We start from the raw sequence: 13,901 nt of genomic DNA, 5'->3' as shown, positions 1-13,901 counted from the left end.
GCAAGGTTCCCCTATTACTCTGCTCTCTTGCCACCATCATATCTGATACCACATACACCCCTCTCTTTACCAGACGTGTGTGTGTGTGTGTGTGGGCTGTGTGTTTCACCCTGCGCTGTAGCCTCGTGGGCGTTTTTCTAAGCGATGCTGTCTTTCTCTCGCTGCTGCCTGGAAAGACCCAAGTAGTGTTAGCTAGTAAAAGGTGTGTGAGTGTATATGTAACCGTTGCTCTGGTTCGCTCGCTCTCTCTTTGCCGACTGGGAAGGAAAGTGTTATCAAACCCAGTAGTGTGGTCTATTAAAAGGTGACCTCCGTTTTTCTAGGTCGCCACCAAAAAAGAATGGACAGATTCTAGTTCTGAATATCCCAAATGCTTGACAGGGAGGAGAATGAGCGAGTGAGGGACGGGAGAGGCGAAGGGAAAGGGGAGGTGGATGATAATGGGGGAGATGGATTTCCAGCCTCAGGGAGGAAGACAACGATTAGGGGCATGAGAGGAGAGATGGAGTAAGGGAGAGGCTGGGTGAAGAGAAGAGGAGGCGGGAGTGGGCTGGGGGAGAGGAGAGGAGGGAGACAGAGGCTGGTAGTGTGCTCTAGAGGAGAGGAAGCGACAGAACAGAAGCGAGATGGAGGGAGAGATCTTATGACAGGGTCACGAGAAATAAATCAGACCTCAGACTGATCTTTCACTGAGGACACGGGCCGTGTTCCAGTACTGTAACACAGCCTCTTCTCTCCTTGGGCTGCATCCCAATACTGTGAAGGGGAAATACAAAACTGACCTTACATCAGCAGCATCTTTTATATATACAGTACCAGTCAAAAGTTTGGACACACCTACTCATTCCAGGTTTTTTCTTTATTTGTACTATTTTCTACATTGTCAAAACTATGAAATAACACATGGAATCATATAGTAACCAAACAAGTGTTAAACAAATCAAAATATATTTGAGATTCTTCAAAGTAGCCACCCTTTGCCTTGATGACAGCTTTGCATTCTCTTAACCTGCTTCATGAAGCAGTCACCTGGAATGCAATTCTATTAACAGGTGTGCCTTGTTCAAAGTTAATTCGTGGAATTTCTCTCCTTACATTTACATTACATTTAGGTCATTTAGCAGACGAGTCAATCAGTTGTGTTTTGACAAGGTAGGGGGGGTTTACAGAAGATAGCCCTATTTGGTAAAAGACCAAGTCCATATTATGGCAAGAACAGCTCAAATAAGCAAAGAGAAACGACAGTCCATCATTACTTTAAGACATGAAGGTCAGTCAATCGGGAACATTTCAAGAACTTTGGAAGTTTCTTCAAGTGCAGTCGCAAAAACATCAAGCGCTATGATGAAACTGGCTCTCATGAGGACCGCCACAGGAAAGGAAGACCCAGATTTACCTCTGCTGCAGAGGATAAGTTAATTAGAGTTAACTGCACCTCAGATTGCAGCCCAAATCAAATAAATGCTTCCCAGAATTCAAGTAACAGACACATCTCAACATCAACTGTTCAGAGAAGACTGCGTGAATCAGGCCTTCATGGTCAAATTGCTGCAAAGAAACCACTACTAAAGGACACCAATAAGTAGAAGAGACTTGCTTGGGCCAAGAAACACGAGCAATGGACATTTGACCAGTGAAAATCTGTCCTTTGGTCTGATGAGTCCAAACTGTCTTTGTGAGATGCAGAGTAGGTGAACGGATGATCTCCACATGTGTGGTTCTCACTGTGACGAATGGAGGAAGTGGTGTGATGGTGTGGGGGTGCTCTTCTGTTGACACTATCAGTGATTTATTTAGAATTTAAGGCACACTTAATCAGCATGGCTCCCACAGTGTTCTGCAGAGATACACCATCCCATCTGGTTTGCGTTTAGTGGGAAGATCATTTGTTTTTCAAAAGGGCAATGACCCAACACACCTCCAGGCTGTGTACGGGCTTTTTGAACAAGGAGAGTGATTGAGTGCTGCATCAGATGACCTGGCGTCCACAATCACCCAACCTCAACCAAATTGAGATGGTTTGGGATGAGTAGGGGCGCAGAGTGAAGGAAAATCAGCCAAAAAATGCTCAGCTTATGTGGAAACTCCTTCAAGACTGTTGGAAAAGCATTCCTCATGAACCTGGTTGGGAGAATGAGTGTGCAAAGTTGTCATCAAGACAAAGGGTGGCTACTTTGAAGAATCTAAATTATATTTTGATTTAACACTTGTTTTGGTTACTACATGATTCCATGTGTTATTTCATAGTTTTGATGTCTTCACTATTATTCCACAATGTAGAAATAAAGTAAAACCCTAAATGAGTAGGCGTGTCCAAACTTTTGACTGGTACTGTATATATATATTTTTATTTAACCTGTATTTAACTAGACAAGTCAGTTAAGAACAAAGTCTTATTTACAATGATGGCCTACCAAAAGGCCTACTGCGGGGACAGGGGCTTGGATTAAAAATATAGGACAAAACACACATCACGACGAGACACCACAACACTACATAGAGACCAAAGACAACGCCATAGCATGGCAGCTACACATGACAACACAGCATGGCAGCTACACATGACAACACAGCATGGTTGCAACACCACATGACAACAACATGGTAGCAACACAACATGGCAGCAGCACCGCGGTTGCGCAACAGTTGTCTAGAAACAGCCTCATCCTCCTCCTCAGTATTGTATCTAACAGACTGAAAAGAGGAGCAGAGCCCTTCTGCATAGCAGCAGCGTGAGATGGAGAGAGAGAGAGCTTGAGGCGTAGTTATATTTACTATCCGCTAGGAAAGAAAGAGGGAAAAAATGCAAGAGGAGAGAATAGGGTTGCCATGGCAACCGAAATATGGCTGCTCTTCAAAAACCTTGAATGTAGGTGGTGGTGTTTCTTTCTCTCCATCTCTTTCTCCCTCTCTTTCCGTTTGCAGATATAGCAGATCTGTGTTTAGGGATTGACGTGGCAGTAGCCTGGTGTTAGCCTGCCTCCAGGGTATATGTGTATTTCTGTGCATATGGTGCAGAGAGGCTGAGCAATATGGGTTACCAGCAGCCCCCTTGGCTAGTGAGAGTTTAGCCAGCGAGGTGAAGTAAATCTAGCTAAAACGGTTACTTTGCCAAATGTGTGTGTTGTGAGTTCTCATAAAACCACTGCATCAGAAAAATAATTTCTGATCGGAGAAGTTCAGATGGTACCTCGCCGTTTCTTTCTGTCTCATTCGTACAAGACACGACCCCGGTGAGGACAGCTGGTGCCAGAAACCAATCAGTTAATTACCAGGGAGAGCAGAGTTGCAGCAGTACTGTAGGGGAACACCCCTCCTTTAAAGGGCAAGCGGCTCAAGTTGTTTAATCTCACCCAATGATATGGCTGATTATCGTCTTCCATAACTCCCCCCCCCCCCCCCCCCCCCCCCCTCTCTGATGGCTGTAGTATCGGGACAAAGAACCTTTGACATATCTGAGAGCATAAACAGTTTAGCGTAATCAATTAGATCTGTTCCCAGTACTGTTTTGTAAGGCATGGTGTCTGGCTGGGCCCTGGAGAGGTTTGTGTTTGCTAAAGGAGATGAGGGTATGGCAGGGTCCCAAGTTTCTACTGGAAAGACGGGGGTCTACTTCTGGCAGTCAAGTCATGTGACAGTTTAGTTTGAACCAATCCCCTGCCTCCCCTGGATTATATACGGAAAACAAAAATATAATCGCAATTTGCAACAATTTCATTGATTTGTACTGAGTTACAGTTTATATGAGGAAATCAGTCAATTAAAATAAATGAATTAGGCCCTAATCTATGGGATTTCACGACTGGTCACAAAAAAAATAGTCCTCACAATGGTCCTCAGGATCTCTTCACTGTATTTTTGTGCATTCAAATTGCCATCGATTTAAAATTGGTAGAGAAGTCAACATTCAATTATCTGACAACAGCTCTGGTGGACATTCCTGCAGTCAGTATGCCAATTGCACGCTTCATCAACCTGAGACATCTGTGGCATTGTGTTGTGACAACTGCATATTATATATTGGCCTTTTGTATTGTCCCCAGCAAAATGTACACCTGTGTAATGATCGTGCTGTTTAATCGGCTTCTTGATATGCCACACCTGTCAGGTGGATGGATTATTTTGGCAAAGGAGAAATGCTCACTAACAGGGATGGAAACAAATTTGTGCACAAAATTTGAGCGAGAGTTTTTGTGGGTATGGAATATTTCTGGGATCTATTATTTCAGCTCATGAAACATGGGACCAACACTTTACATGTTGTGTTTTTTGTTGTTTTGTTCAGTGTATGTCATTGGTTGGATAGAGCCTCATTTGAACCCATTCCTCTGTTTACGATTGTTACTCTTCACATGGAAGTGTGCACTCATTCATTCCTCTTCATGGATTGGAAAGGACTGGTGAAAGAAGGAATGTTTAGGCAGTGGAAACTCCCTGTAGCCCATACCTACACCAAGCCAATGATTTTAAATTCATGAGGTTGGAGTGAGCAAGCAATCCTTTGTGGAAACTGTGAGGGGAGTCTAACTGGGGGTCTTACAGTAGTAGGATTTCATAGTAACCCCAAACCGTCCTATGGTTTGTAGTTGACCATGGGGGTGAAAAGAGCCAGTGTGCGACTGGATACTGCAGTGCAGGCTGGGTTGAATGGAGCTCTGGGTGGTGCTGGTGGGGGTGTCTGTCTGAGGAGGAGGACATGACTATGGAGATCTGACAAACTGCTGTCTGCTGCTGTAGTAGCTGTTTGTGTTAAAGAATGACACTGTTGAAGCGGATCTCACTGGATTCCCCTTCACCCTGGCACTCACAACACAACACCCTCCCTCGCTTTCTCGCTCTCCCCCGCTCTCCGTCTCGTTCGCGCTCTCCGTCTCGCTCGCGCTGGCTCTGTATACTATGCTCTCCAGTGATGTATTGAAGGTTTAACGCAATTTACACGCTTTTTTTCAATGTAATTTTATGAATAGCGTTTACACACCTATCCCGCTAAATTAGCGCACCTGTTGCACAGCACAGGGTGTCGGATGAATTTGCTGTTTTGTTTTGGTTGTGTTTCATATTATTTTGTGCCCAACAGGAATGAATGGTAAGTAATGTGTAGCCATTTTGGAGTCACTTTTATTGTAAATAAGAATAGAATGTTTCTTAACACTTCTACATTTAAAGTGGATGCTACCATGGTTACGGATAGTCCTGGATGAATCGTGAATAACGATGAGTGAAAGTTAGATGCATAAATATCACACCCCGAAGACATGCTAACCTCTCACCATTACAAGCATCCACATTTAATGTAGAAGTGTAAGAAAATCATTTTTTTTGTGCCCAATAAAAATGAATGGTAAATCATCTGAAACACAACCAAAACAAACAGCAAATGCATCAAACACATTTGTAGTCACAAGCTTCATGTAATCAATGTGTGCGAAGGATATGGGACCAAATGCAAACATGTAGACTACTTTAATAGACAAATGAATTTGTCCCAATACTTTTGGTCCCCTTAACCCCCCCTCGCCATTTATGTACAAAAATAGTTGTCGTTTCTAAACCGTTCACACAATATAGATGAAAATACCTTCAATAAAGTTGAGAATGCACTTTTCAAATCCAACGTGCTGGAGTGCAGAGTCAAAACGAATACTTCTGGAGCTCACTGTAGGTGTGTGTGTCCAGGTACAGGAGAGAGTGGTGCTAACAGTGGTTGTTCTATGTGTGTGTCCAGGTACAGGAGAGAGTGGTGCTAACAGTGGTTGTTCTATGTGTGTCTCCAGGTACAGGAGAGAGTGGTGCTAACAGTGGTTGTTCTATGTGTGTGTCTGGTACAGGAGAGAGTGGGGCTAACAGTGGTTGTTCTATGTGTGTGTCCAGGTATAGGAGAGAGTGGTGCTAACAGTGGTTGTTCTATGTGTGTGTCTGGTACAGGAGAGAGTGGGGCTAACAGTGGTTGTTCTATGTGTGTGTCTGGTACAGGAGAGAGTGGTGCTAACAGTGGTTGTTCTATGTGTGTGTCCAGGTACAGGGGAGAGTGGTGCTAACAGTGGTTGTTCTATGTGCGTGTCCAGGTATAGGAGAGAGTGGTGCTAACAGTGGTTGTTCTATGTGTGTGTCCAGGTACAGGAGAGAGTGGTGCTAACAGTGGTTGTTCTATGTGAGTGTCTGGTACAGGAGAGAGTGGTGCTAACAGTGGTTGTTCTATGTGTGTGTCCAGGTATAGGAGAGAGTGGTGCTAACAGTGGTTGTTCTATGTGTGTGTCTGGTACAGGAGAGAGTGGTGCTAACAGTGGTTGTTCTATGTGTGTGTCCAGGTATAGGAGAGAGTGGTGCTAACAGTGGTTGTTCTATGTGAGTGTCTGGTACAGGAGAGAGTGGTGCTAACAGTGGTTGTTCTATGTGTGTGTCTGGTACAGGAGAGAGTGGTGCTAACAGTGGTTGTTCTATGTGTGTGTCTGGTACAGGAGAGAGTGGTGCTAACAGTGGTTGTTCTATGTGTGTGTCCAGGTACAGGAGAGAGTGGTGCTAACAGTGGTTGTTCTATGTGTGTGTCCAGGTACAGGAGAGAGTGGTGCTAACAGTGGTTGTTCTATGTGTGTGTCCAGGTACAGGAGAGAGTGGTGCTAACAGTGGTTGTTCTATGTGTGTGTCCAGGTACATGAGAGAGTGGTGCTAACAGTGGTTGTTCTATGTGTGTGTCCAGGTACAGGAGAGAGTGGTGCTAACAGTGGTTGTTCTATGTGTGTGTCCAGGTACAGGAGAGAGTGGTGCTAACAGTGGTTGTTCTATGTGTGTGTCTAGGTACAGGAGAGAGTGGTGCTAACAGTGGTTGTTCTATGTGTGTGTCCAGGTACAGGAGAGAGTGGTGCTAACAGTGGTTGTTCTATGTGTGTGTCCAGGTAAAGGAGAGAGTGGTGCTAACAGTGGTTGTTCTATGTGTGTGTCCAGGTACAGGAGAGAGTGGTGCTAACAGTGGTTGTTCTATGTGTGTGTCCAGGTACAGGAGAGAGTGGTGCTAACAGTGGTTGTTCTATGTGTGTGTCCAGGTACAGGAGAGAGTGGTGCTAACAGTGGTTGTTCTATGTGAGTGTCTGGTACAGGAGAGAGTGGTGCTAACAGTGGGTGTTCTATGTGTGTGTCCAGGTACAGGAGAGAGTGGTGCTAACAGTGGGTGTTCTATGTGTGTGTCCAGGTACAGGAGAGAGTGGGAAGAGTACATTCATCAAGCAGATGAGGATCATCCACGGGGCGGGCTACACAGAGGAGGACAAGAGGGGTTTCATCAGGCTGGTGTACCAGAACATCTTCACCTCCATGCAGTCTATGATCAAAGCCACAGAGAACCTCAAGATCCCCTTCAAATACGAACAGAACCGGGTAGGAAGTACTATTTTTTATTTATTTTATTTTACCTTTATTTAACCAGGCAAGTCAGTTAAGAACAGATTCTTATTTTCAATGACGGGCTAGGAACAGTGGGTTAACTGCCTGTTTGGGGGCAGAACGACAGATTTGTACCTTGTCAGCTCGGGGGTTTGAACTTGCAACCTTCCGGTTACTAGTCCAACGCTCTAACCACTAGGCTACCCTGCCGCTATAACGCAACCATTAAAAAAAACACTGCCTTCCACACACACAACCAGAATAGGCTTGGTCAGAACGCATCTACAGTCACTCACACAAACACTATCTAGTTCCAATGCGCTCACTCTTCCCTCCTCTCTCTGTCTGTCTCTCCCCTCCCTCCCCAGTCTAATGCCATGTTAGTGAAGGAGGTGGACATAGAGAAGATCTGTGGTTTCGACCAGCCCTACATCAGCGCCATCAAGACCCTGTGGGCCGACCCTGGGATACAGGAGGCCTACGACAGACGCAGGGAATACCAGCTATCAGACTCCACTAAATAGTATGTCCTGGTGTGTCTCTGTGTGTAAGAGGTTGTTCATGTGGGGGAGGGGTGGATGTGAGCGCACGTGGGTGTGTTGGGGTTAAGGCATTTGCGCGCGCCTGTGTGTGTGTGGTTCACTCTGGTGCCTCTCGACCGGTTGCCCCAACTCCAGAGAGCTGATGGCTATAAATAAAGTGAGATACTGACTGTCACACACACAGTGCATTCGGAAAGTATTCAGACCCCTTCACTTTTTCCATGTTTAGTTACTTTGCAGCCTTATTTTAAAATGTAAATGTATAGCTGTATTTGGGAAGTTTCTCACATTTTTTTTTCTGCAGATCCTCTCACACTCTGTCAGGTTGGGTGGGGAGTGTTGTTCGACCAGGTTCAAGTCCGGGCTCTGGCTGGGCAACTCGAAGACATTGAGATTTGTCCCGAAGCCACTGCTGCTGAAACTCTTAGCTGTGTGCTTAAGGTTGTTGTCCTGTTGGAAGGTGAACCTTCGCCCCAGTCTTAGGTCCTGAGCTCTCTGGAGCAGGTTTTCTTCAAGGGTCTCTGTACTTTGCTCCGTTCATCTTTCCCTTGATCCTTACTAGTCACCTTGTCCCTGTCACATAAAAACATCCCCACAGCATGGTGCTGCCACCACCATGCTTCACCCTAGGTATGGTATTGGCCAGGTTATGAGCAGTCTCTGGTTTCCTCTAGACTTGGCATTCAGGCCAAAGAGTTCAATCTTGGTTTCATTAGACCAGAGAATCTAGTTTCTCATGGTCAGAGTCCTTTAGGTGCCTTTTGGCAAACTCCAAGTGGGCTGTCATGTGCCTTTTTACTTAGGCGTGGCTTCCGTTTGGCCACTTTACCATAAAGGCCTGGTTGGTGGAGTTCTGCAGAGATGGTTGTCCTTCTGGAAGGTTCTCCCATCTCCACAGAGGAACTCTGGAGCGCTGTTAGAGTGGCCATTGGGTTCTTGGTCATCTCCCTGGCCCTTCTCCCCCGATTGCTCAGTTTGGCCGGACAGCCAGCATTTAAGAATAGTGAAGGCCACTGTGTTCTTGGACCTTCAAAGCTGCAGACATTTGTTGGTACCCTTCCCCAAATCTGTGCCTCAACACATTCCTGAGCTCAATTTTGAGTCTCATAGCAAAGTCAAATCAAATCAAATTTATTTATATAGCCCTTCTTACATCAGCCTGATATATCAAAGTGCTGTACAGAAACCCAGCCTAAAAACCCCAAACAGCAAGCAATGCAGGTGTAGAAGCACGGTGGCTAGGAAAAACTCCCTACAGAGGCCAAAACCTAGGAAGAAACCTAGAGAGCACCAGGCTATGAGGGGTGGCCAGTTCTCTTCTGGCTGTGCCGGGTGGAGATTATAACAGAACATGGCCAAGATTTTCAAATGTTCATAGTAATAATAATAATAATAATCACAGTAGTTGTCGAGGGTGCAACAGGTCAGCACCTCAGGAGAAAATGTCAGTTGGCTTTTCATAGCCGATCATTCAGAGTATCTCTACCCCTCCTGCTGTGTCTAGAGAGTTGAAAACAGCAGGTCTGAGACAGGTAGCACATGAACAGGTCAGGGTTCCATAGCCGCAGGCAGAACAGTTGAAACTGGAGCAGCAGCACGGCCAGGTGGACTGGGGACAGCAAGGAGTCATCATGCCAGGTAGTCCTAAGGCATGGTCCTCGGGCTCAGGTCCTCCGAGAGAGAGAGAATTAGAGAGTGCATACTTAAATTCACACAAGACACCAGATAAGGAGAAATACTCCAGATATAACAGACTGACCCTAGCGCCCCGACACATAAACTACTGCAGCATAAATACTGGAGGCTGAGACAGGAGGGGTCAGGAGACACTGTGGCCCCATCCGATGATACCCCCGGACAGGGCCAAAGGGTCTGTATACTTATGTAAATAAGTTATTTCTGTTTTTGAAAAGCCTGTTTGCTTTGTCAAATGGGGTGTTGTGTGTAGATTGATTGAGGATTTTTTTTTTTTTTACCCATTTTAGAATAAGGCTGTAACGTAACAAAAATGTGGAAAAAAATCAAAGGGGTCTGAATACTTTCTGAATGCACTGTACACACACACACACACACACTACAGTTCAAGCACTTCTCTCTCCACCCCTCACACTCAGCTAAATGAAAGCTTATGTTGAACATACACCATTGCTTTACCTTCTAAGAGGTGCTGGGAATAAATCTCCAGTACTTATTCAACAATAATACACTACTACACACGCATTTACCATTTACACAATCTATTGCTTACATTTAAGTCAAGTCAAACCTTAGAATAAATTGAATTGTGTGTGTGTGAGCATAATGTTGATCTTTGATTCCTGGTTGGTTGCCTGTTAACGTTATGAGAGGACACCATCTCTGCTGACACCCGGCTAATTGGACATCAGGACCTTGATACGCTGAATTGGGTGTGTTTGAGTTGGACTGGGCTGGAAAGAACTCCTGCACACCCAAGGCATCTCCAGGACCAGGGCTGAAGAATCGCTCCAACGCTGCCCCCTGTCAAAAACCCTGTTGTATTACAGCTAATCAGTCTCTTCTGCCCGTGTGTATGTATGTATGTGTGTGTGTGTGTGTGTGTGTGTGAGAGAATTACATGCTGACCACAGTGCTCACATCGTAAGCGTGGCAAAATAAATGTACACAGACGTTATCATTGCACCCACACTGCTTGCGCACGTCAACGAGCGTCTCCATGGCCAGGCTCTAATATAGGACTTGGTTCTATTTGTGACGCTTGACGCGCTGCAAGTCCCGCCTCTCCCAGCTCCTCATTAGTTTTTCGGATTATATACCCACAGTGTGATTGAAGGATGAACTGAGGTCCACAGTCCAGTTGGTGGTGGTAATGCACCTTAAAGTTGGTTGCACACCGCCATATAAAGTCAAAGGAGAAGAAGCCCGAAGGAGGAGAGATTACTAGAAACAAACTCTGTTTACCCTTTTATCTGTGGATTCATTGTCGGCGTAGAGGACCTTGTGCATTTCAGGTCAAATAACAACCCAATGTTTATATAATGCTTTTCGACCTGTCCCCCAAATTAATGTAGTTGGTTCAGAGTTCGTTTTGATATTTCAACCTGCGTGTCTTGATCGCGTCTGGTGTGGTTGGACGAAATCAACATGCGTGCAATGGCGCACAAACGAGCAGTCTGGTCAGCATGTTAGTTAGTGCGTATGTGCAGCCATCCAGTTTCTGTAGTGATAGACTGTGTGTCTGTGTGTGTCTGCAGTTACCTTAGTGATATAGACCGCGTCACCGCGGAGGGATATGTTCCTACTCAGCAGGATGTGCTTCGTGTCCGGGTCCCCACCACGGGAATCATAGAGTACCCGTTTGACCTGGAGAACTGCATCTTCAGGTACCGTCACGGTACTGCAGCGAGGGACTGCTCCTTCTCTGCCTCTGCTGCTGCCACCGACGTCCTCACTATGTCACTGTCCTGCAACACACTGACACACACACACACACACACCCAGGTCCCCACATAGCACCTCTCTGAGACTGGGCCCACTCAGGACAACCCAACTGTAATGCAATCGTTGCAGAACCCCAAACTAGAAAGGATGTGAAATGGCATCAAAATGGCTTGTTAACTTGATGCAAAAATTGCTACAACTAAACTAAAGCCTCAAGGTCTTTTATTGTGACGGTAAAGACCTGAAACGGATGTTCTCAGAGTTGCTTTGGGGGGTGAGTGGGTCTGTGTATGGGGCTCGGGGTGGTGTTGGAAGCCTAATACGGACCAACACCACTGTTCTTCTAGACTTTGTACGGTCGCCCAAGCCTTCCACACTGGACTGATCCACCTTCTCTGGATTGATAAGGGTGTGTGGCGGTAATGCTTACTGTCTACCGTGCTTTATATGACTGTGGTCTGTCTCTTTCTGTCTCTCTCGATTTCTCCCTCGGTTTGTAGCTATCTAACTGATCTGGACCGTATCTCAGACAACAACTATCTGCCCACACAGCAAGATGTTCTGAGGGTGCGAATCCCCACCACCGGCATCATAGAGTACCCCTTCGACTTGTCAAGCATCATTTTCAGGTAGACAATGCTAGTGTGCTAACTTTAGCCTAGCAAATGCATCACAGTCAGGTGGAGTTGCTAACATTAGCCTAGCAAATGCATTATTTTCAGGTAGACAATGCTAACGTGCTAACATGAGCCCAGCAAAAGCATCAGTCAGGTGGCGCAATTAACGTCCGCTTTCAAAAAGCATCCTATTCAAGTAGAAGAGGCTAAGGTGCTAACATTGGCCTAGCAAATGCATCATTCAGGAAGGGGATGCTAGCATCAGTGCCCTTGTGCAGTCATGTTAACCAATGAATCATCCCATGGCCCTGCTCCATTACTTCTTAAAATGCATCCTCCTTTTCTCAAAGTAATCACTGCTTTGGCATGAGAGCATCGGTGAAAGTTAGGGTCCCACTTTAAGCTTTCACCAATCCAGTCATGTCATGAATTAGTGGTTACTTTCAATTAAGGAAGAATGCATTTATTTATCAGTATTTGGACAGGGCATACCGATGTGTGCGTTCATTTCGCATGTCATACGTTCTGGTTGTTCCATAACTATCATTGAGCTCTTCGATCAGCAGTGGACAGAGCTGTGTTTTATTGTAGGCTTGATCTCCACCATTGTGGCCCGATCTCTCTCTCACACACACACACACACCCACCCAACCTCCTCCACTCAGACACATCCTCGTGAGTCCAAAGTCCTACATTCTGGCGCCTGTCTTTTTAAAATGGGTCACCCTCTTTCTCCTCTCCTCCCCTCTGTTCATCCTGGCAGAGGAAAGGAGGTCGTCCTCTCTCTCTCCCAGTGAAGGATGTTATTTCGGGCCTGGGGTCCTGCAGGGCTCTGATTGGCTCTTGGTCTCTGTGGACTGCAGTATCCCATGCTACAACAGGAGGGCGTTTCATCACAAATTAAATCACATACATTCACTATCTGTTTAATTCGAAGACAGGACTATGCTAATCTAGGCCTCGAAGACCACAGTACTGCTGGTTGCCTTTCCCCTGGATGTTAAATCATTGATTAATATCGCTGACTTAGAACAAGTCTCACCTGGTCTGAATCAGTTCCTGGTACATAACGTAACTTGATCAGACAGACTAACATTTTACATGACTTACCTTTGCTTCTACTTGAATCGTTTAACACAGAAGAACACTTAACAAAACCTAAAAGACAACCTAGGAGGACAGTGGCAAAGAGAAACGGAAGGAAGAAACCTTGACATGCACACACTCACACACACTCCAGTCAGAACTACTCGGAGGACACACTCCTATCGTTCACCCAGCAAAGGAATCCCGCCATCAGAGGTGCCTTCTGTATCCCTCCATCTTCTTCCCTTTTTTATTCTCATCCCTTCCTCAGTCTTCATCTGCTCCTCTTTCTCTTTTCCTAGTCCTCTCTCTACCTCCTCTCCCGTTCTCCTCTTTTTGTCTCACCTCCACCAGGGTTGCACAATTGCGCTTGGCTCATGCTTCAGGGACACGGACACACACACACACACTAGGGAACGGTGGGAGAGCTGGTTTGCTTTTTTTCGCCCTCCCATCTTGCCACTGGGTGGACTAGGTAGAATTCTCCTCCATCCACTGATCCAGGATCTGATATACCTTCATCCCCCTTATGGTTAATGTTTTGAATTGAGGTAAGGTTATCTGATCCTAGATCTGAGGTTAGGGGCAACTTGAGAATGGTGATGGGCACCGCTCACTCTTTACTGATGATCCATTCACTGGGTAACACTTTATGCATAGATAAGGTTATAAACTGCCTATAACATAGGCCTACATAAACTAAATGATGTAATGATAATAAGCAGTTTAAAGTCAGATCTTCAAGAAGTAAAGTGTTACCTACATTTGTTTCCACACTGTGTTACATACAGTACCAGTCAAAAGTTTGGACACAATCATGTAGTAACCAACAAAGTGTTAAACATATATTTTAGATTCT

The 13,901-nt window shown here is 45.5% G+C and overlaps 1 protein-coding gene across 3 annotated transcripts in view; it reads left to right on the top strand.

Moving 5' to 3' along the window:
- LOC115129805 (guanine nucleotide-binding protein subunit alpha-11-like) overlaps positions 1-13,901 on the top strand; it is a 35,903-nt gene that overhangs the window by 14,679 nt on the left and 7,323 nt on the right. The window contains exons 2-5 of one of the 3 annotated variants that reach the window (XM_029660531.2): positions 7,187-7,371; positions 7,746-7,900; positions 11,153-11,281; positions 11,840-11,968. In XM_029660531.2, coding sequence (XP_029516391.1) covers positions 7,187-7,371; positions 7,746-7,900; positions 11,153-11,281; positions 11,840-11,968 — 598 coding nt within the window. The remainder of the gene's footprint in view (positions 1-7,186; positions 7,372-7,745; positions 7,901-11,152; positions 11,282-11,839; positions 11,969-13,901) is intronic. The other 2 variants (XM_029660533.2, XM_029660532.2) reach the window with 2 other exon arrangements.

This window comes from Oncorhynchus nerka, linkage group LG5, assembly GCF_034236695.1.
Source record: "Oncorhynchus nerka isolate Pitt River linkage group LG5, Oner_Uvic_2.0, whole genome shotgun sequence".
Lineage (NCBI taxonomy): Eukaryota > Metazoa > Chordata > Actinopteri > Salmoniformes > Salmonidae > Oncorhynchus > Oncorhynchus nerka.
Note: the sequence above shows the minus strand (reverse complement) of the source record. Positions and strands in the feature narration are given on the sequence as shown.